This window comes from Diplotaxodon limnothrissa, linkage group LG1 (assembly GCF_057381915.1).
Source record: "Diplotaxodon limnothrissa isolate DT_005_m linkage group LG1, D_limnothrissa_male_GT1.1, whole genome shotgun sequence".
Taxonomy (NCBI): domain Eukaryota; kingdom Metazoa; phylum Chordata; class Actinopteri; order Cichliformes; family Cichlidae; genus Diplotaxodon; species Diplotaxodon limnothrissa.
Window position 1 is genome coordinate 19,047,650 of NC_140596.1, and position 22,566 is coordinate 19,070,215.

Here is a 22,566-nt window from a genome sequence, read left to right on the forward strand (position 1 = left end):
CTAAAATACATTCCAGCATTCATCATCATCTTCTTATCTACAGTTGTTTTGTTGTTTTTGCACTGAGAATAACATGATGCCACATATTTAATAAACAGCGTGATGCGTGTAGTGTCCAGCCAGCTCGCTGAAGAACACTTTTTGTATTTATTTGTAAGCTCAAGTGGAGAAAGTTTGCCATTTTTTGCTTTCAGCCTGTGAACTTCTTTTTAAACCTGTTTTTTTTTTTTTTTTTTTTTTTTAAAGCACTAATGTGTTGCTTTAAAGTAGGGAAACTGTAATGCTCATCTGCTTGACGGATATTTCCTTTAATAAAAACGGCTGCCTTTGTTTAACACCTGTTGTCTAATCTGAGTTTGTTCATTGTGTTAACTGTGAAGAAGCAAGGCAAGCTAAGCATAGAAAAAGAAAAAAAACCCTCCATCAACCTCGATGCTCCTCTAAAACATATAAAGTGAGGGTTACATTAGAATTATTGTGCTGTAATCTGATGACACAGCATCAGCCACTCCAGCTTGTTTGAGAACATGTGGAGTGTGAGAATATGCCAAAGACAATCAATTTAAGAGATGCCAGTTTATCTTTTATTATTATCAAACTGTTGCAGTAAGAGAAAACCATTCCATTGATCTATACTAATTCTAGCAAGTGCAGGGCATGAGTCTTTTGCCATACTTTACTCAAATCTGTGTTCTACCCAACTTTATTCACTCATGAAATTACAAGAGTTCCATGGCTACATCTTTAAAACTCGAGTCAAATGTCAAACACCTTTAAAGAGCCTCTGCCTCAATTTTATCCCACAACTTAGACATTCACATTACTCACACTCTCATTACACATACATATAGGATCTTGGGGGTGGGCACGATACACGGAATCCAAAGTACCATCAGGGTGTACACCCCACCCCTGGCGTCGTTGCCCACCTCTCAATTTTAAATACACGTAGACATTGAGGGCTAGCAGGAGGGACCATGCGCTTACCTGCTGCTCTCTGGCAGGTAGCTCCAAGGCCCTCCTGGGTTTTAAATGCACCTTAGAACACAAATGCATCAACACTACAATGAGCAGGTGGAGGGAGGTTTGGAGTCTTCTCTCACCCCCGTTCTCTGCGACCTGCTGGAGCGGGGGGGCTAGGAGGAGGAGTTGGCCGTCCGACTGCGGTCTGGAGTGTGGGGCCTTCCTGCTGCTGCGGAGTCGGGGCGGTCTGCCTCCCCCCACCGCAGGGAAAAGGGTAACACCACCTGGGTCTGGGTGCAGTTCCCCCCTCCAGGGGCGGGGGCACCTAGACCCGGTTTGTAGAGTACGCTTGGGGAGTGTGATCGTGTGTACAGCGTCTCTTTATGTCTGTCTCCACGTTGGTTGAGTGTGGAGTAAGTGCATATGAGAGCATGAGGGTGGGAATGGATGTTTGTATCTGTGTGTGCCTGTATGTCTGTGTCTATATGTCAGGTTGGGTGTCAGGCGCCACCTCTCTGGGGACATCTCAGGCCCTCCAAGGTTTGGAGGCCTATCTCCCCCTACCACCACTTCCCCTGCCAGTGGCGGACCCCCTCAGACATCGGTGCGTTGGTGGTTCTCTGTGTCCGGGGATGGGCGTCCAGGTACACACCGGCTCACTCCTTGGCGGCCGCTTATCGGGGCCTGGAGCCTGGGGCTCGGTCACTCAGGCGCGGCTGGCTGCCGGCGGAGCTCACGGGCGCGTCACTGCAACTCCCCCTGGCTTCTGCTCCACGGCTGCTGAGTGAGCCCTCATCTGGGACTCTCCTCAGCTCTTTCTGGGACAGTGGCGCGGCTGCCCCTCTGTTGGTCTTCCTTGGTCTCTTGTGTTCTGGGGGCCTCTGGATGTCTGGAGTTTTGATCTCCTCCATACCTGCTTCATGCCCTGGAGGACGGGGCTGTGGCCCCCCCACACCCTCTAGCAGATTATTACAAGAAGGAACCTTTTAAAAAACAAAAAACAAGCGCGTCCATGCTCACAGGTGTACACACGGGTGATCACACCCACAAACTGCACCCTTTTTGGCTCCTACCTCAGGGCACACTGTGTTCTGTTGGTCTTGTGTGCTGCACAGTGGTGTTTAGTGTTTGGTATTTGCTGTCGTATTCCCATGTATCATTGTGGTGTTGTTTGTTCTGTTGCTCTTGTTCTCTTCTGCTTGTTTTCTTTTTTCTTTCTCAGCAGGTGACCCAGGTGATTGATATATGCATTTTTTTCTTCTCTGCCCGTTCTGTTGGTTTTTGTCTTTTGCCCTTCTCCCCCGTCCCTCTTCTCAGCTGTTTCTCTTTCCCTCTTTCTTTCTCCCCTTCTTTCCCCCAGTCAAGTCTGTCCCGTATTCAGTAAGTGAAAATAAAAGAAACAATAAAAGGTGAATCAAATGGACCATTACGGCAAGGCTGGGATGGTCAATTTGGTAAAGTAAATCCGTTGGGCATCTTTCTTTGCCTTTAGACAACAATTCTGATGGCAAAAGAGCCAAACGGGACAGGCAAAAAAAAAAAAAAAAAAAGAGCTCTCATTTTCACAAGTATACTCGAGCACACCTATTGTGTAGTCATAGAGATATAAAGCTAATTCCTTACTCACAAGGGGCCACCACATTAGGGTAGTTCCACATGCTTTGATTTTGTTAATTTTTACATTGTATGCCCTCCAAAGGGATATGTGTCTGCCCCCAGGATCAAACCGGGGATCTTTTATTTGTTAGGTGAACGTGTAAACAGCTACATCATAGAGTTATCATGATAGCTAGTTTATATTTATAGTATTATTTCCTTTGAACTTTATGTTATCAGTAAAATTTAGATTCCATTACGTTTTATTGTCTACGCAGTTTAGTTTTTAATAATTAGTTTCAGTGTTTGTTTGTTTGATTGTTTTTATTAACTCGGTTATTTAATTTTCATTCTTTCAGCATTCTCTTATTCTCCACGACCGGATTAAATAATCAGATTTTTAAAAGTCCACTGCATCTCCTAGATATCCTCATAATGATAATAAGAAAATATATTAAATAAAATTAAAAAATAAACTAATTTTTGAGTCGGGTTTAGTAAACATTTAAGATACGTCTACTTGTAATTGTCGCGAATCGCTATGAATCTGTTGCTTGTGGACGGTAGAGGCTGCCTAGGTAACCATCTTCCGTATTTACTACCGGGTCAGCAGCGGTAGCGACATGCTTTCATTGGTAGTTTTTTTCAGTCGTTCGCGTGGAAGCAACACTTCGCGTCGCCAGCGGTTATTCTGTCGCCTTTAGTAGCTGAAAGTCGCTGAAAGTCATTCACTTTCTATGGACTCCGGTCGCCACGTCGCTTCCAGTGTTGTCCCGCGGAAGACGACGGTTGATACCCCGGATATGACGTAGGGCTATTACATTTTCGTATGCTGCCTGCGCGTAGTATCAGCTAGGCTAGCACATCAAAAACAAATAAACTTCATTAATAGTACGGATAGCCGCAGAGTAATTATTCGTTCTGTACCGAGCCGTGGCATTTGACTCTTTATTCACAGCAGTGCCAACCTGTATCCACCGCGATGGTTCGGGCGCGTAGTAGTGTAGTTTGGAGTTTTTTCGAAAACAACGACTCGCGGTCTGTCCGTTGTCTTCTCTGCGCTCGTCACTTGCTCAAAAAAGGTTGTGGTTCCACCACTGCTATGCTGAGACACCTGCGTGTGAAGCATCCCACCGAGCTCTCCACGAGAAGTAACGGACCCGGATCTAAACCTGGACCCGGGGAAGACCAGCACCATCGGGCGGAAGGAGAGCAGTTCTGCTCCGGTACAGCTCGTCAAACCATCTAAAGTGAACCCCAGCTTTGTGGGGACAGAAGTAGATATACTGTATAGTGTTTTAGAAAAAGGCCGCCAAAGGGTTAGGGTTAGTTAAGGATGAAAACCATATTCTATGTGTATTGAGCAGTCACTAAGTATTATCATGTAGCAGAATGTTCACCACTTAAATGTAACTTTGCCTCTTTCTTCTTCAGTGGAAGTGGCACTGGAGGACGATGAGGGTGGCACCATCACCGCAGTACACACAACTGGAATCAGCTCTTCTTTGAATGACCTCCTTCCACAGGAGGGTCCATCAGAAATAATAACACAAATGGAGACAAGTGATGAGCGCCCTGTGAAACGTTCACGACATCGCAGCGTGATCTGGAAACACTTTGATTGCTTGGACAATCTGAACGCCGTTCGTTGTCGCATCTGCATGAAGAAGCTGGTCGAAAGTGGTGGCGTCAGCAACCTGCGGCGACACTTGTCCTCAAAACATCCTAAGGTGTACTCTGAGCTGTTATCCACCCAGCAGTACCCACCAACACCCTTAAACTCCTCACAGGACTCAAACACTAACCCTGAGTCCGATGAGGCCTTATGGGGGACAGAGCAGAGTGATGCTCAAGGTAAGCTGTTTGACAGCCATATTAAAGTTTCACATCTACACAAACAAGAGATAACACCTTGCTTATCTTCCTCTTCAGTATCAAGGGAGGTAGCTAAAGTTCTGGATTGTTTTCCAGTGTTTAGTTTGATTTTTCCTTTCTAAGATCACTCGCTATGCTCCCAGTGGTCTTATATCTCTTTGTGATTGGTCAGATGCTGCCAGTGTCACACCTTTTCATGTATGTGTATCTATGAAAAGGAGAATAAAGAATCATTTGAAAGGATTTAGGCATTGATTATGCATATAATATGGTCTCCTTTTTATCTGAGTGACCAATACACACAAACTTAAGTGGCTCAAATTTATAACACACAAACAGCTGTGCATCTACATCTGGAAAAATAAGTGAACTGCTATAATGTGACTTCTTCTCTAAAGGCGACCTGGAGTCAGGTGTTCCATTTAAGGACATGAGGTATGAGTTGTGTGATTACAACTATGTTTTCTTTCTTTTCAGTGGAAGTCTTGTCGAAGGACAGAGACTCTGAGACAGTAACACTGGTGAATGAAACCGATAACAGTGTGGCTATCAACGGTATCTTAGACGCTTCCCACGGAAATCCAGCAGAACCTCAAACACACACAGAGGGGAGTGACGACCTTCCTGCAGGACGTCCACTACGCAGTACCATCTGGAGACACTTTGAGCGCTTGGACAGCCTGAACGCTGCTCGTTGCCGTATCTGCACGAAGAAGCTGAAGTGCGGGAAAAATAGCTCCAGTAATCTGCACCGACACATGTCAAAGAGACACCCAAACTTGCTGTTAGAGCAGGTGTCCAATGGGCTGCGTTTACCGGCGTTAAACTCATCTCCGGTCTCACATGCCAACAACAAGACGTCAGAGCAGAGACAGGCTCCAGGTATGATTTTATAGCTCACTGCTGTTTCACTCAGTCTACAGGAATGGTTATGATACAAATCTCTCCCTGTAAATGCTTCACTCTGTCAGCCCTGCTTGTGGTCGCATGGTCCTGTTTCTCCATGTAAATGTGTTCAAAGTAATTTTCTCAATTAAGAGGATGAATACACACAATAAATATATATATATATATATATATATATATATATATATATATATATATATATATATATATATACATATATACATATATATATATACATATATACATATATACATATATATATATATATATATATATATATATATATGTATGTATATATATATATATATATATATATATATACGTGTATATATATATATATATATATATATATATATATATATATATATTTATTAGGGGTGCAACGATACACAAAATTCACGGTTCGGTTCGATACTTTGGTGTCACGGTTCAATATTTTTTCGATACAAAAAAAAAATGTTCATGCCTTTTTAATTTGTCATTTATTAAAATTATAAATATATATTTTAACACAAAAGTACAGTTTTTAAATTTAACCCTAACCCTTGTGCGTGTTGTTTTTTAGCTCGTCATATTGCAGCCACAGAAATTCTTTTGTCCATGAAACCATAAAGCTGCACTTTCTTTTTGCCTTATAGTCTGATTTGTCATAACTTCTCCGTTTTGTGGTAAGCTTTTCTTTGGCTGTCACTTCTTCACCCTGACCTGTCTTATTTGGCTCAGCAGAACTAAAATATATATCTGTCTGTGAAGGTTCTCAGTCATCCAGGTCATCGTAGTGAAATATATATCCTGCCGCACTCACATAAGCTCAGCGATTCTCTGCGCGATCAACCTCTCACATGTTTAAGCTGCGGGAGATTTCACTTGTCATGTTTGCATAGTAAGCTAACAATTAATAAGACGATGTCAGAGGAATTGGTGCACAAATTATCATCACTCACAGATCAGTGCTGTCGCTCTCTATACACAGTTCGCGCGATTGCAAAGTGAAAGCAAAAAAACAAGCGCAAATTCAAACACGATTTCAATATGTCACATATTGACAGTGGCTCACCCAATGACATAATTACCCAGCTACATTTCTGAAAGAATGCAAAAGCATTGACATATATTTTTCCTTCCTACAATAGCCCGACAGGCAGGGGAGAGATAGCCCCGGGACGTCGGGCTAGCGATATTGCGAGCCCTGTATCTGATTGAGGAATCACTCATCTTTGGAAAAGAGAGTTTATTACAGAGAAATGTCTCTTTCCAAAATAAAAGCTATACTATCCGCTTCTTCTGGGCTATATTCTCAGCAGCATATTAAACATATCAGGTCTCCATAAGGAGAATCCTGTGCTAACAGCTGTCTAAATGACTCGGCTAAAGTTTGTAGCATGCATGCTTGTTGTTTTTGTCTTTGCACTAGGATGATGTCGGTGTAAATGTGCAGTCATATTCGTTGTGTTCCCACTAGTGCTTTCAGGTTAATCTCGTTGAAATAACCTTAACGCCACAACACGGCAAATCTCCGTTAACGAGCTACCCTATACAGAGGGACTAGACGGCCAACACGTTAACGAGCTAACTGCGCTAACACACTAGCTCCCACCCATGTAATTGAGCATTGCATGGCACATCCAACATACTGTTTTACTTTAGTCCATGACTCGCTTACCTTCAGGGTCATACGTCACATGAAAACCAAAATAATTCCAAACGCCAGATCTGAATGAGGGTGGGGAGGTCCACTTCTGTCTCGCTAGCTTGCTCTGCGCTCTTCCTTCTGACCATGCTGTCTGTGTTGAGTGCTCAGTGAATCTGCGTTCGACTACTCCGCCTAGGCTGCACTCTCGAGCCTAGGCGGAGTAGATTCTGATGGCTATAGATCCAAACGGGACACAAAAAAAAAAAAAAAAAAATTGAAAAAAATTGTATTGTTCGATACATATGCGTACCGAACCGAAAGCACTGTATCGAACGGTTCAATATCGATACGAATATCGTTGCACCCCTAATATTTATATATATTTATATACATGTATTAATACGTGTGTGTGTGTGTGTGTGTGTGTGTGTGTGTGAGTGAGTGTAATGTGCCATTGCTCACACTCTGAACCGAAGAGAAAGGAAGAAAAGAACAGGCAGACCGAATGGGCTCGTGCTGATGCAGCCACTACTCTGTCTGCACTCCCTACTCTTTGGTTTAGAGAAATTTCCTTTTTACAAGACTGAAGTGCCATAGTCATTACTCCAAATTATGGCACAATTTGATATATAAATCTATATTTTGAGGACTTATTTTTTGTTCTTTTTTTCTTTACTTTAAATGTTTATCTGTTCCAAATACCTGTTATAACTCCCTCTGATTAAGAAAAATCAGTAGCAGCCCTTAAAAAGACACTTCAGTCCTGTTTTCCAGGTTTCCACTGTGCTGGAGGCTGTAATGAGCCTAAACCTGAGTCCTTCTCCTCTTGCAGGTGCATTGAAGATGTCTGAAGGAGAAAAGCGTACGCTCAAGAGGGAGAGAGAGCTGATAGAAGCTCTGAGGAGAACGCAGAAGGAGGAGGCTCGGACTCTGGAGCATCAGAGGGAGCTGCTGGAGAAGCTGCGTGCAGCTAGTGCCAGAGAGGCAGCAGCAGAGAGGGAGCAAATCGAGTCTCTGAGGAAAGCACAGCAGGAGGAAGCCAACGACTTAAGTAGACAGCGAGAGGAGCTGCAGAAGGAAAAGGAAGAACTACAGAAGAAATGGGAAGAACTCCAGCAGGAAAGAGAAGAGCTCCTGCTGTTTTCCAGAGAGCAGCAAGTCTCTTGATTTTAACTTTGATGAATGCAGCCAGCATTGCTTAAAACACAAAATGCTCTGAATTTGTTTTAGTAAAATATGAAAATTTGAAAACAATAGGTGTGCAGTGGTTTGTTTGGGTTTCTTTTGTTACGGCTTCATCCTGGTATTTAATCCAGGACCCCATCTCACCTTGCAAAGCCACAAAAAGCAACTTTCAGTTAACTTTTCCCTTTAAAGATACCAAGAATATCATATAGCTCAGACATAAAAATATGTTTTTAATACCATAGTAGGTGGGGATGATCTGCCAATGGCTTTCCAGGACAATATACAATAATGGTGGTGACGTGTGCTGGTCTATGCATTACATTTAACCCTCTACCGTAAACTATTATCAAGTTAATACAGAAATTTTCTCTTTTCATTAAGCAAACTTGAGAGCCACAAAACTGCTTTTGTTCATTCACATTTTTAGCAAATAATTAGATGTTATTAAAATGTGTACTTGGTTAAATAAATCTTGGTTTATGCTTGTACATCATCTCATATGCGTCTGTAAACCTTTATACACCAATTTCCTTCCGTAGTTTTAGCCCCATACGGTCTCTCCGTTCACTGAGAAGTGTCGCAGTAGCGCCCTCTAGGGGACCAGTTTCGGTGCTGTGGGTTTGTGAGCATGCGTGGTGGTACGTGAAAAGTTTCTCCCCGAGTAACAGTTGTCAGGCACTTGTGTAAAAATGCTGACCTATCCTCACCACTAACAGACTTTAATATGTGATAAAATTTATATATTTATATTATACTTGGTTAAATATAACGTTGTCGACACGGTTATGATTTTAAGACGAGTTCGTCTTCTCTAAAGACCCGATAATAATGCGCCGAAACGCTGCCTGGCAGACTAATCACGGGGAATAGTAACAAAAATGATGACGTTGGCTTCTGTGTCCTGTTCCGGTGGCGGAAGATGGCTGACGGTGGACCCATAACAGCGAGAAGATGCGACTCCAGCTCTCTGTCCTCTGTGAGTATGGACACCATCTCCGCCCTGACGGAGCTGGAGGACCTGGAGAAAATTTACCAGCAGCTCTGCGAGGAGGAGGTTCGTACCAATGGCCGCTGACGGTGGTTTGTTTGCGACATACAGGTGCTGTCGTCATCCACGTAAACTTAACAGGCGCTCCTCCTCAAACCGCTGCTGAGAAGGATGTCTGCTTTAATAGATATTCACAAAAACAGCAAGCTTTAATAATAGTTTACTGTCATCAGTAGGAATGCAGTCATGCACCGTGTCACTTCATATTTATTGTTTTTCCTGTTAAATCACCATGGATCGCCTTCTTCCTGCTATCAGTTGTTTCCCAGTATTTGTTGTCGCTTCGTTTTTTCATTAAGTTTTAATGTGTTTATATTCAACAAGCTCCTACTTACATACATAACTCCTTTACTGCCTTTTAGAGGTGGGCAGATCGATCCAAATATCTAGTGTCGATTCCAAAACTAATATTGATATTGGATCGATACCTACTCCAGCATCCTGCGTTTTTCGCACCCATCAGATAAAAACCAGACTTTCGAGAAACACATGTCCTTAAGTCAAATACAGCCAATCAGCAATGTGAATATGCAAGATGGGAAATGATAACATGAAAACGCTCTACAGTGTTTGTCTCATCAGTCATGGTATATGATGACAGAGATGGACGAATTTACCCTTAAGTAGACCTGAATTTACAGTGTATTGTCTGAATGTTGGGGCAGAAACTGAGACTCATCAGACGAGGCAGCGTTGTTCCAGTGTTCTGTGCTCCAGTTTTGGTGATGCTGACAGGACTGCTGTTGTAGGTTCTTCTTCAAATGATTATTTCAATTACTGTTGCCTTCCCATCAGCTTGAAGCCCATTCTCCTTTGACCTCTGGAATCGGCAAGGTATTTTCTCCCAGAGATCTGCTGCTCACTGGATATTTCCTGTTCTTCAAACCAATCTCTGTAAACTTTAGAGATGGTTATGTGGAAAAATCTCAGTGGATCTGTAGTTTCTGTAATACTCATACCTGTCTGACACCAACAACCATCCCATGCTGAAAATAACTTAATTCACCTTTTGTCCCCATTCTGATAGTCATTTGAACTTAAGTAGGCTGTCTTAGTTACATCTACATGGCTAGATGAACTGAATGTGATTGCCTGATTAAATATTTGGATAAATGAGCAGTTGTACCTAATGAAGTGTGGATAAAGTAATGTGAGTTGTGGGAACTCTATAAAGTAAAAAACTGGTCTTTGTTTTGTTTTTATTGCAGAAAGAGGTGGAAACAGAGCTGGACAGACTGGTAGGGCAGGAGGGGGTCATTCACACTAAAATGCTGGCACTACACAGGATGGGGTACACACAAAATCAGCTGCTGGTCTAAAGTATTTAAATGCTAATCTGTAATGTGTTGTACTGAGAAAAAAAATGCTTTCTCTCTTTGCTCTGCAGACCCAACCTCCAGCTGATTGGAGGAGACGCCAGCCAGCTGTCGGGCATGATCACTTTTACCTGCAGCCTGGCTGAAAACGTCAGCCGTAAAGTACGACAACTAGACCTGGCAAAGGTGAGCATGCATACATTTTAAAGCACCTCCATCAGACCCGCTCAAAATCAGCAGTTTTTGTTTTGCTCTTTTTTTTTTTTTTTTGCTTTTTGGCACTATAACTTGCAAATTTAAAACCAACAAACTTGTACCTTTGAAGTATGCAAAACATAGTATTTTTTTACCGTACTTGTTACAGGATTTTGGAGACCTTGTAACTTTATAAGGACAGGAGATGGCTTCATGAAATTTACAACCATCTTTGAACGTCAATAAAAGATGTTAGCATGTGAAAGGTCTCCTTTTAGGCCATCATTTTGATACCAGGTTCATTTTCTAGGCGTGACTCCTTCTGGGTCAAAACAGCTTTGATTTCTGAACATGTATCTCATTTGATTTCCCTCAGACGCGGCTATATAACGTCATCCAGCGTGCCGATGATATCCTCGACCTGAAATTCTGCACAGACGGGGTGCAGACAGCTCTGCGTAATGAAGATTACGAACAGGCTGCTGCTCACATCCATCGATACCTGTCTCTGGACCAGTCTGTTATCGAGCTGAGCAGGCAGGGAGAAGAAAGTATGGAGCCTCTTGTTCTACATCAGCATGCAATCTTAAACTGCAGGCTTAGGGTTAATTAAGCAAATGGAAAATGCAGTTACAGTTGATTTGAAAAATAAAGCTCCATATAGCAGTTAAAGTCGTTACATTAAGGTTTGGGTAAGTGCCACAAAGATACACTAACACTACCATTTCATCACGTCTGCACAGGCAGCGCTGTGGACGCCAGTCTGGTCCTACTGCAGGAAGCAGAGCAGAAACTAAAGGTCATTGTTGCAGAGAAGCTTGATGAAGCCGTAGCAGCAGTCGACCTGGCACAGGTGGAAAGGTTTTTCAAGATCTTCCCTCTTCTTGGCCTCCACCAGCAAGGCCTCGCTCGATTTGGCCAGTATCTCTGCAGTCAGGTCAGTAATGAAAACAAGTCCTTTATACTAGGGCTGAACGATTATGGAAAATAATCTAATTGCGATTTTTTGCCCCAATATTGCGATTGCGATGCAATATGCGATTATTTTTTAAGGTCTTTGTCTTCTGTATTATTAAACAAAGACAAGCAATACATCATATAGTATGGCCAATACTATATTACATTAATTTTAAACTGTTCTTTCCTGGAAGACAGACCTCTGTTATGATGACATGAGGTGATGCATGAATTGATGACTGACATTTTTATTTAACTTCTTCAATCACAACAGTATATTTGAACATACACAATAGTTTATTTTTAGCTTACAAACATCTGAGCATAAAGTGCTGACAAGGAACCCTGGTGTAAACATTAAAATGAAAGTCAGTACAATGTGCAGATTGCAGAAATATACATTAAAAAAATCAGTGGCTTTACCACACTCAGTTTTTCGACATCTGTGAACTACTAGACAGTCATTCAATTAAAAAATAATATTAAATAAATAAAACTAATAAATAAAAAATACACACATCTTACTGATCTCTGCAGTCAGTAACATTACACATAAAGTGCAAACATAATAGCAATTGTATAAACACACACACAAACACGCCTTTAAAGTTTAAAGGCGTGAAATTGGACGGTCTAGCCTTCTGATTAGCTAATCAGAAGGCTAGTTCTGATTAGCGTCACCGCTGTCTCGGTGGAGTTTAATAAATTCGGCCGTCTGCTTCTTGCTATCTAAAATATAACCAGACACTGGTGTAAATTCTCGACTGTCTCATACTTCTGTTTAATAAGTTTTCTGTTTGACGTTTAGTCAGCTGTGTGAAAACCAAGGAGGAACCCACCCGGGGGATTAATACAGTTTTATTTTATCTAATCTAATAACTTTAATCTCAGCCAAACCGATTTACTCACGAACAAACAAAACACTGAAAAAAGCCCAACAATAACATTTTTAGGTTGTCTAAGTGACTTATATATTACGTTTAACCCGAGCAGCGAAACTCCGCGGTGATCTGAAAATGATGTGCCGGGAGTTGTGCCGTTCTCGGCCGCATCAGTAACCCTCGAGCTCCCGGCTAGCTGTCGAGCTGGTGGGTAGCAGACGCCTCTGAAAACGTCGAAGCACTTTTGCAAATATGGGATATCTTGATAAACCGAGCAGATATTTGATGTTTACACAACTACTTTCTCGCCTGAAAATATGTTAAAAGTTTATTTTGTGACCCAGAAAGATTAGTATGAGTAATTTTAAAACTTAGTAGCGGCCGCCATTGCTGGAAACTGGAGTTTGGCTGGGCCGCGCTATGAATTCTGGGATATGGTAGTAATTTGGACAGCCTTATAATCGCAGTATAATCGCAGCCTTTGCGGTTAGAAAATTGCACTTGATCATGTCGCGATATTATCGCAAATGCGATATATCGTTCAGCCCTACTTTATATTTGCTGCTTTAACTTAAAGAAAGCTGAATCTCATTAATCACAAACCACTTAAACATAAAGAGAGATCCGTGCATGCTGGCTGGTTCCGTGTGTGTGGATGAAAATTAAGGGGGGATGTGGATCCAGATTTGGCTTAATGGGGACATTACAATTCAGCGGTGATAGCACATTGGCAGTCCATGAGAGAGTGTCCAAAGTATGTGGAACAGCCCGTCAATGGACCACTCTTCATCTGTCAGCCAGCCAAGGAGACAAGTAAAGTTATAACGTTCAAAGAGCTGAAGTGAAACCGAGAGTTAAAAACAGAGAAAAGTGTCACTGCAGCCGCTGTTTGTGCTTTTCATGCTGTATTTTTTAATCTTTGGTGTTTGTTTCTCGCTGTTCTCGTTCCCGGTGATTTTCACTGCTGCTCCCTTCAGTGTTCCAGCCCGCTTTACAACCAGTGGTTGAAAACGCCTGTCTGCAAGGCTCTCCATAAGCAAATACACAGACAGCGGTAGCACAAAATTAAGCATAACTCATCATAGGTGGTGACCCTAACTGTAGACTTATGCTATTGTGTGTTATTTATGCATCATAAATTTCTTTTCTATTTTTCCTTAAATGTTTTGCTTTTCATCAAAGGATAGGTTTGGGGTTGGGTTCTTCACCAGTGATCAGTTAAAAGTTGTCTGGTTTACTGATGAAGGTCACCTGCCAGCAAACCAGAATGGGTTCACCGGTGGGGGTTTTACTTTGTTGTGAACACAGACAGCTGCAGAGACTACAGACGTACAGTCATTGTAATGTAACACATGTGTAATTGGTGTTGTTGTAGTGTAGTCCACATGGATGCCATTATTAAAAAAAAAAGAGAAAAAAAAGGGCAGGTACGTCACGCAGACCCAAGTAGACCTCAGCGGACTCACAGATATGGAAACTAACCTCACCTCCTGCATGCTGGCTTGCCGTGCCAGCCCTTGGTCGCTCTATGACAGTGATTTTCAACCACAAAGGAAGGAAACAGTATGGTTTAAAAAGGCACAAGTAGTCACACATTGATTCTAAATGCGGGGATGCTTATCTGTTTATTAGGTTTTTGTACATAAAGATTCATATTTTTAACATAGCAGCTTAGTTTGAGTGACATGAGGGCAGTTGTGGCTGTAATAGTGGCCTTAGTCGAGGTGCATATTTTCTTTTTGTCTCCTATTTATGCATTTCATCACACTTGTAATTTCAGTTTATCCTGATTTGAGTCATGTATTTTAGTCTGCTACAATATGTCATTTTGATTCACACACTCTCACACAGCTTGCCTCCAAAGCTGAGGAGAACCTGCTGCTAGCGACTGGAGCAGATCTGGGTGAGAAGAGAGCTCTGCTGATATTTGCAGACACGCTAACGCTGCTGCTGGAAGGTGAGAAAACACAGACTGTGCGTGTCTGCCTGAATTCCCCTTTGCATGCTCTCTCCACCCGTGTGCTGGTTTGCGTTCACAGGTATCGCTCGCGTTGTGGAGACCCATCAGCCAATCGTAGAGACGTACTACGGTCCAGGCCATTTGTACACGCTCATCACTCACCTGCAGCAGGAATGTGATCGCCAGGCCCAGAAAATAGTTGACAGCTTCATCCAGCAGAGAGGATACCACACCAAGGTGTGTGTGAGACGCCGGCGCTGCGTCACATGGTTGCTTTCACTGCGTCCCTGACCCGGCTGTGACCTTGAATCTGCTCTTTAGTTTCAGGTCGTCCAAAGCAGCATGATGAAGAGTGTTCCAGGGGAGAGGATCGAGCCAAGGTGCGTGTGTTTGTCTAAGCGGGATGCTGCATTTCCTACATGTTTGAGGGTTTATATTTTTGTTTATACCTCTTCGTCCGCAAACAGGGAGCTGGATCCCGTCCTGGCAGAAGTCACTCTGATGAACGCGAGGGCGGAGCTCTACCTGCGCTTTCTACGTCGCCGCGTGATGGCCGACTTTGAAGTTGGGGACGCTCAGAGCATCACGCAGGGTAGCTTCATGTGTGATTTTCTTTTTCTTTTCTTTTTTTAATTGAAATGTGAATGTAAAGAAGTGTGCAGTTGAAAATGTGTGTTTTCCCCTCCGTGTTTAAACACACAGAGCATCAGCAGAACGTGGAGAAGCTGCTGAAACACTGCCTGCTGAGCACAACGATGCAGGAGCTGATTGGTTATTACATTCCCATGGAAGAGTACTACATGAGAGAGTCTGTCAACAAGGTCAGCTGAGTGCAGTGTTATTTCTGTACTTCAAAGACTCCGTTCACTCATCGAAGACTGTTTATGTGTCCGCTGCACTGACACAAACGTGAAAAGGTTGTGTAACATTTCTGTGGATGTGCAGGGAGCTGTACATGTCGAGTCTGAGGTTAATAAAAAAAAAAGCTTAAATTCTGCAGGTCACCCTCTGCTTCAGGCTACATTAGCTGCTGATAGTATAATGCACTCAGATGACAGACCAAACTGTGGCGGTCATGTTGCATTATGGGTAATGTACACATCTGTTTTAGAAAGGGAAAGAGAATATGAGGGATTAAAAAAAAAATTTTAAAAAAGGCAGCTGGCTGGTTTTACGTGCAAATTCATCAGCATTTTCTTACTTGAATTTACCTGTGATTTCACTGCAAACATTAAAAATTGCTTAGATTACCAGAGAGCAGATGAGTCCCAAAGTGTGGCCTGCAGCCCCCTGGTGGGCTGTGAAGGTATTGCCAAAGGTTAATTGGCAATAAATACAGGCTGTGTCAAAAAGATTTATTCAATTTCAAAAGGTTGTATTTTTTTTAAAGCAGTGGACATTTTAAATTTAAACATTTTATTTAAAAATTTAACACCATCTGCTTCTTGGAGTTTGTGTTTTTGTTGGGGGTTTTAAGCTATCGTCACTCCTGAGCAAATGCTTTGCTTCTCTCTTGAAAAAGGTTTACAGCTTTCCCTAGTGGAACAGTTCAGAGCATACATATTTCCTTCATCAGGGTTTCTTAACCTTTTCCCTGCACTTTAGAATGCCCAAAAACTTCACACATCAACTGTTTCTCATTTATGATTAGTGATGAAAAAAAGGCTCGGCGGTGCTCGTGTAATACAAGACAAGACAGGTCAGCCGGATAGATCAGCAATTTCCTGTTTGTTTACTTTTCCTGAAACAGTTATGTGCATTAATTTAACGTAGTTTTACTCCACATTCATCCCCTGGTTGTCCACCCTGGCCGTGCAGAAGATCTGTGCCTTACATAGAAAAATGAGGACATTTCAGCATATGCTAATTATAAATAGACAGACAGACTGATTCTCATTCAGTCGTGTCCTGAATGTGACAGTAATTTTACATGTGTTTGATGACTCGCAGGTCTGGCAATGAAATGGCTATAGTGACATTTTTAAAAACAAAATGTAATATTTGTAGACAAGATCTGAATATACTCCAAACATGCATCCAAAAACTTGACTCTTTAACACCCGAGTATCAAACAGGATGTCTGACTTATAAATAAAATATTTCTCATGTTTCTGGAACAGTTTAAAGTTTCTCTTTATCCCAAACTTGTAGAAGAGCAACGGTAACGACAGCAGTACCTTGTCACTGCTTGTGCTACTGTATGATAAAGTCAAGTTGCTCATTTTACATCAGAGGCAACATACACTTTGATCTTAGATGGGCCGGACAAGTAAAAATACCCCTTTTGTCACTATAAAAATGTGTTAACTACACATTAAATACCTAAGATATCTCAATATAAATACAAAAATATAATATTAGAAAAAATGCCATTTCATCTTTAGATCTAATTTTTCTACCTTTTTTTTTTTTTTTTTTAATGCGTTTGAGTCTTTGTGTCTACATTTATAAGAAAATTCTGGTAGCTCATCGCCCAGACTGTCCTGTAATTATAAAGTTTTTGTTAATTCCCTAAAAACCTCCTGTTTTTATTACTTATGCACACATTGTGCATAAATCTGTGCACACATTCGAAACAAAAACCGTTTGCATATTATACAGTGAAAAAAAGAGTAACTTTCTATCATTTTACTGTTTATGTGTTACCTTATTGCTGTAGTATAAAGTAACTTCACGTTTTTTATTTATTCGTTACCATGTTATTAACTCCTCTCCTCCCCCAGGCTGTTGCTATGGACACATACGAAAAGGGACAGCTGACCAGCAGCATGGTGGACGACTGTTTCTACATTGTGAAAAAGTGCATCAGCAGAGCTTTATCGAGTTCCAGCATCGACTGCCTCTGTGCGATGATCAACCACGCCAACTCCGTGCTGGAGTCTGACTTCAGGTCGCTCGCTCATTTTCTACCTCTTTAAAATCCTGGTTTTGTTTGGTTTTACACATTTATTACATTGACACGTGCCCCTTTCCTGCCTCATCTGCCTCTTCTCACCCGTCAGGGAGGTGTTGTATAACAAGCTGCGGCAGGGCTTCCCGGCTACAACACTGCAGGACATCCAGCGTGGTGTCAGCAGCGCGGTCAGTCTGATGCAGAGCAGCTTACAGCAGGGCAAGTTCAACACGCTGGGCATCGAGAGCACCGAAGACGCCAAGGCTGCGTTCCTGGTGAGACCGCTCGACACAGAAATACTTGCCTCACTCGTAGAGCAGTTCCTTAGAAATCTTTGTCAGACTGTAAGATAAATGAATCGCTCACATCTGCTGTATAAGCCCTTTAAAAAAGAGCTCAGCAGTAATTTAAAGGAGGAATCGAATGAATGAGCTAAGTGAGTAGCGCTTTAATTTTTAAAATGGCTCTTTGTTAAAACAAGAGCGACTTCAAAAACCTTTTTAATATCATTATAAATTGAAATTAAGAAACACTTAAAGGCTTATAACTACCAGCTGAGGCAGGAGATGTCAAAATACCTCATCTCCAGCAGATTATAGTTTTTAAAGCAGGACTGAGTCACGCTGGCTGTAAGAATCCTTCATTTGCACTCGTCCCCCACTCAGGTGACCCTGAATAACGTCGAGGTGTGCAGTGAGAACATCACAACTTTAAAGAGGAACCTGGAGGTGAGTTTGTGCCACAGCTCTTCCTTTCTCCTGTTCATCGCGTTATTTTTATTTTTCTCCCCAGAAATTAAAAAAAAATGTCAATTTTCTTTCCGGTCAGAACGACTGCTCCAAGTTGTTCAGTCAGGGGGTCAGCTCTGGAGAGCAAGCCAAGATTGAGAGCTGTTTGTCCGACCTTGTCAGCACGTCCACAAAGTTCAAAGATCTATTACAGGTTGGACGTGCACGCAGACACACACACACACCACATGCTTGTCTGCACAGACTTGTATATTTTCTTAATTGGAGTGGGAGCCTCAGGATGGAGAACTGTTGTTAGACCAGAGAGCGCCGTGGAGGGAGAGCTCTTATTTATTTAACAAGTCACAGGAGATCTAGAAGCGCAGCTTTAATGAGATCTTTTAATAAAGCCCTGTTTTCGAGGAGGTGCGTGTCGTTGTTGTGCAACCCCGGGGATACTCCGGGCGTGGCTGCCTGACATCCGGCTCCAATGAAGCAGATTGCACCTGCTCCACACGGTGCTTATGATTCCAGAAAATGCATCCCAGAAACAAGTTTTTGCTTCGTGTTGGCGCTGGAGAAGGCAAAGACTGGAACAGCATAGAGCACCCAGTCAGTTACTAAAATAACAGACCTCGTGCTCCCGGGGTATCCCAGTATCCCGTGAAAACATGACAAACCCACAACCCATGTGCTTCCAGAATAAAGAGAAATGGAAAGAACTAAGAATTTATTTATTTATTTTTTAAGGTCAGGTATTTGTCTTTGGTTTTCTTTCACAGGAGGGTCTGACGGAGCTAAACACAACAGCCATAAAGCCTCAGGTCAAACCCTGGATCAGCAGCTTCCTGTCCATCTCACATAACATAGAGGAGGTAACGCTTTCACCTTTCTGCACACGAATAAATCAGAGGTTACAGAACGTCTTGCTGCAACTGTCTGCATCCCTCACAGGAGGAGTTTAATGACTATGAAGCTAATGACCCCTGGGTGCAGCAGCTCATCGTCAACTTGGAGCAGCTGATGACAGAGTTTAAGGTGTCTTTTAAGATTTGACTTTGTGTTTACCGGCTAAAGATACTCTTCCTCACTGTTTAGTAAACTTCTCTTCTCGTCTTCTGATCTGAACTCCCCGCCAGATGGCCCTCTCCCCGGTCATCTACGACACGCTGACCAGCCTGATGACCAGTCTGATAGCTATTGAAATGGAGAAGACGGTCCTCAAATGCTCGTTCAGCAGGGTGAGGCGCTTAGCTTGGCCACTGGGTGGCAGCGAGCTGCTTGTGCGTCACGTCACTGACACTCCCGTGAAGAAAGGCCTCCAATAATTTATTAATGAGTTCAGAAAGGCCTGTAGCAGAGGGTGCTTCCTTCTGGCACGGCAGCTTCTTCCTATTTTTGTGCAGCATGTTTTTACATAACCTCTAAATAAATTATGACACAATGTAGAACATATAGTCCTAAAAAAGAAAGTTGCCATGTACGTAAAACGCACCCACAGATGTTATTTTTGACTTTTCTGTTGTAGCTCGGGGGGCTCCAGTTTGATAAAGAGCTCCGGTCTCTCGTGGCGTACCTCACAACCGTGACAACTTGGACCATCAGAGACAAGTTCGCTCGCCTCACACAGATGGCCACCATTCTCAACCTTGAGCGGGTAATTTAGACTGTTTTAGAAACACACACACCATTTATGGGGGCTTAGCACCAGTGATGGATTGTAACTAACAATGTTTTTGCTATTGGGAAATATCTATGTGACAGCTTTAGCTGCTATCCATCCATTCTCTTCCGCTTATCCAATTTAAGGTCGCAGGGGGGCTAGAGCCTATCCCAGCTGTCATAGGGTGAGAGGCGGGGTACACCCTGAGCAGGACACCATTAGCTACGAGTTGCTTTCATTAACCTGGCTTTAGCCTACCTGATACAGCAATGAAATGTGGCCTGCTGGCTTAAATGCAGGAGTTCTTTCCCCTGTATAAGTCAATTTTTGGTATTCCTTTCCCCAAAGAAGTCGCCAGTCAGTATCACATTGTTAACTGGGATTTCTTTTATTCTTTTTGTCTCATAGCATGTTTAGAAATGACAAGAACAATGGGCTCATGTGCTTTCTGTCATACTGTTGTGAGCTGGAGAAAACACCAAAAATAACTGAAGTTACTATTACTTTACCGATTTCTTCTGCAGGTAACTGAGATCTTGGATTACTGGGGCACTAATTCAGGTCCCCTGACGTGGCGACTGACGCCGGCAGAGGTGCGTCAGGTCCTGGCGCTCCGCATCGACTTCCGAAGCGAGGACATTAAGAGGCTGCGGCTGTAACCCTCGGAACTGGTGTGCGGGTGCCTTCGATTGCTGTGAGAGTTTTCACTGCAGAACTCTGTTTGCAGTACGGACAAGCCGAGGATTTCTTTTTATCTGAATTCTTTGGGGGGGTTCAGACCTTCTGCTCTTCACCCCTGACTGATGACAGTCTATATCATTATAGCCGGGCTTTTATGGGGCAGGGATTTTGACGAATTTGATAGGAATTAACTGTAAAATATGAGAACGTTCTGTTAAATGTTTAATTAAAAGCGTGACTGTGTAATTATATCTCAGTGGGAGTTTAACCTGTAACTGGCTCTGAGAAACGAGGACACACTGGGACTGAGGAGCGGCGCTCTGCGGCTCTCAGTGAAACAGAGCAGTAATGAACATCGTACCCATTAAACTGACAGAAGCAGGTCAGACAGCTGATCCAGCCTAGTCATTCAATATATGAATAGCTCCTTGTCTACAGCGATGGAACACTTTTAACCTAATAAATCGAGAGCTGCTGTGCGACGCCTCTGATCCCCCGCCATCCGCCACATTTCACCGAGTGCCGCTCCGCTGCTGCGCAGGACCTGCTCCCAATCTTTTATACATATTTCTGACACTAAATACAAAGCTGTGCTCACCAGGCGATGAAGCATTAAAAGTGGTCCACTCTCATAATGTTCAGCCTAATTTCCCGGTCTAACCTTAGTTCTCGGCACAGATTAAAGCAGGTCAGCGTTTGTTTAAAGTTTTGTTTTTGTTTTTTCCTGAGCAGCGTTGCAACCGTGACGGTCTCGTTTTTTGTTTTCCTTTCAGTCCTGTGTAATCAGACTCAGACAAACGCAGGGATAGTTAGGAAAAGTGTGGCTTTAATGTAAACACAACATTCGATTGGCTCAGCACAAACATTCCACATGAGAGCAACCAATAAACTACTGAATAGGATGAGGGGTGCAGCACAAAAACATTCACAGTAAAAAAAAGAAAAAAAATCTGGTATAATCATAATATATATATACAGTACGGTGCTTTTTTTTTTTTTTTTTTTTAAGGTGAAAATGGAGATATGAGGGTTGATATGTGATGGCTAGAGAGTATACAGGGGTGGGAAGATGAATTTCTGGGTGCATGGGTGAAAATAGAGAGCTGGGTTTGTTTGTTTTTGTTTTGTTTTGTTTTTTTCCTTCTCTGTGAAAAGAGAAACATGACAGAAGAAAGAGGAGAGAAGGAGAGGAGAGGGGAGTGGTGGGATAATGGTTCCCTCCTCACTGATCAGGGGAGGGGAGGTGAGGAGGAGGAGGGAGTGGGGGAGGAAAAACTTGACTCCCCAGACAGAGGCTGCCTCAAATGAAATTGTTCTCCCCGTGCAGTCTTCTATTTCTACACAGATTCACATCGAAGGGTCACGCACCACACGGAGAACAAGATGTCATCGGAGGGCTGATTTCTACCCTCTGAACCGAAGGCGGGAATCGGTGCACCCCAGTTATTTTGTGACAGGAAATAAATAAGGTGGCATGGGATTTCAGGAGGTAGGAGGAGGCATGTAGGGCGTGAGGCTTAAATAAATAAATCATTCACTGATAATAAAATGTTATATCTGTTGGTTAAATAATAGAGTCGATATAATGAGCTATGATTTCTGATGCTATTCCCCTAACTGTTGTTCTCAGATGGTTGGCACCGATATTTTTTCAAGAGATATCATTGGCTGTTAGGTATTTCCTCAGGCTACAGGAGGCCAGTGCTGATGGGCAGCCACTCTGAACAGAGGGATCCTCTCTTCTAATCGTGATTAAAGTAAAAGAGAAAACCGAGAGTGGAACAGGCCTGGGGGGCTACTCCGTCATGTGCACATCTGAAGGAAACTTTAAATAAGCCTCCTTCTTTTCCATCCATAACCCTCAGCCACAAGTACAGCACCTCCCTGACATCCCCGTCGTCATCTCCACACACAACAGCAGCTCGTCAAACGGCGCACCAGAGGCTGTATTCAGTCCAAAGACGCGAGCCTTGAGACTTGCACTTAAAAACAAAAATGCCCACAAATTCTGGGGACAATATTCCACGTTGTGCTTAACCCAAAAAAAAAAAAAAAGAGCACGCTCCTCGCATTACATTTCAAG

At 42.7% G+C, this 22,566-nt stretch overlaps 2 protein-coding genes across 4 annotated transcripts; both read left to right on the top strand.

Annotated features, from left to right (window-relative positions):
• The first annotated feature begins 3,403 nt into the window (after positions 1 to 3,403).
• On the top strand, positions 3,404 to 8,161 carry LOC146639669 (uncharacterized). The gene is made up of 4 exons (XM_085354489.1): positions 3,404 to 3,785; positions 3,994 to 4,413; positions 4,912 to 5,316; positions 7,806 to 8,161. Exons 1-4 carry the CDS (start codon positions 3,542 to 3,544, stop codon positions 8,138 to 8,140), a joined length of 1,404 nt encoding a protein of 467 aa, XP_085210615.1. The 5' UTR covers positions 3,404 to 3,541; the 3' UTR covers positions 8,141 to 8,161.
• Positions 8,162 to 9,079: 918 nt separating this feature from the next.
• Positions 9,080 to 21,213, top strand: cog4 (component of oligomeric golgi complex 4). Of its 3 annotated transcripts, none has more exons than XM_085354516.1 (19): positions 9,080 to 9,260; positions 10,422 to 10,500; positions 10,597 to 10,711; positions 11,097 to 11,271; positions 11,464 to 11,657; positions 14,410 to 14,515; positions 14,598 to 14,755; positions 14,840 to 14,898; positions 14,986 to 15,110; positions 15,221 to 15,339; positions 17,242 to 17,408; positions 17,521 to 17,686; positions 18,077 to 18,139; positions 18,240 to 18,353; positions 18,922 to 19,014; positions 19,094 to 19,177; positions 19,279 to 19,380; positions 19,668 to 19,796; positions 20,327 to 21,213. In XM_085354516.1, exons 1-19 carry the CDS (start codon positions 9,113 to 9,115, stop codon positions 20,459 to 20,461), a joined length of 2,331 nt encoding a protein of 776 aa, XP_085210642.1. In that variant the 5' UTR covers positions 9,080 to 9,112; the 3' UTR covers positions 20,462 to 21,213. The 3 variants fall into 3 exon arrangements, with proteins under 3 accessions (XP_085210642.1, XP_085210627.1, XP_085210635.1); XM_085354501.1 differs by having other exon boundaries at positions 9,080 to 9,215; positions 10,418 to 10,500; XM_085354509.1 differs by having other exon boundaries at positions 9,080 to 9,215; positions 10,418 to 10,500; positions 14,846 to 14,898.
• The last annotated feature ends 1,353 nt before the right edge of the window (positions 21,214 to 22,566 follow it).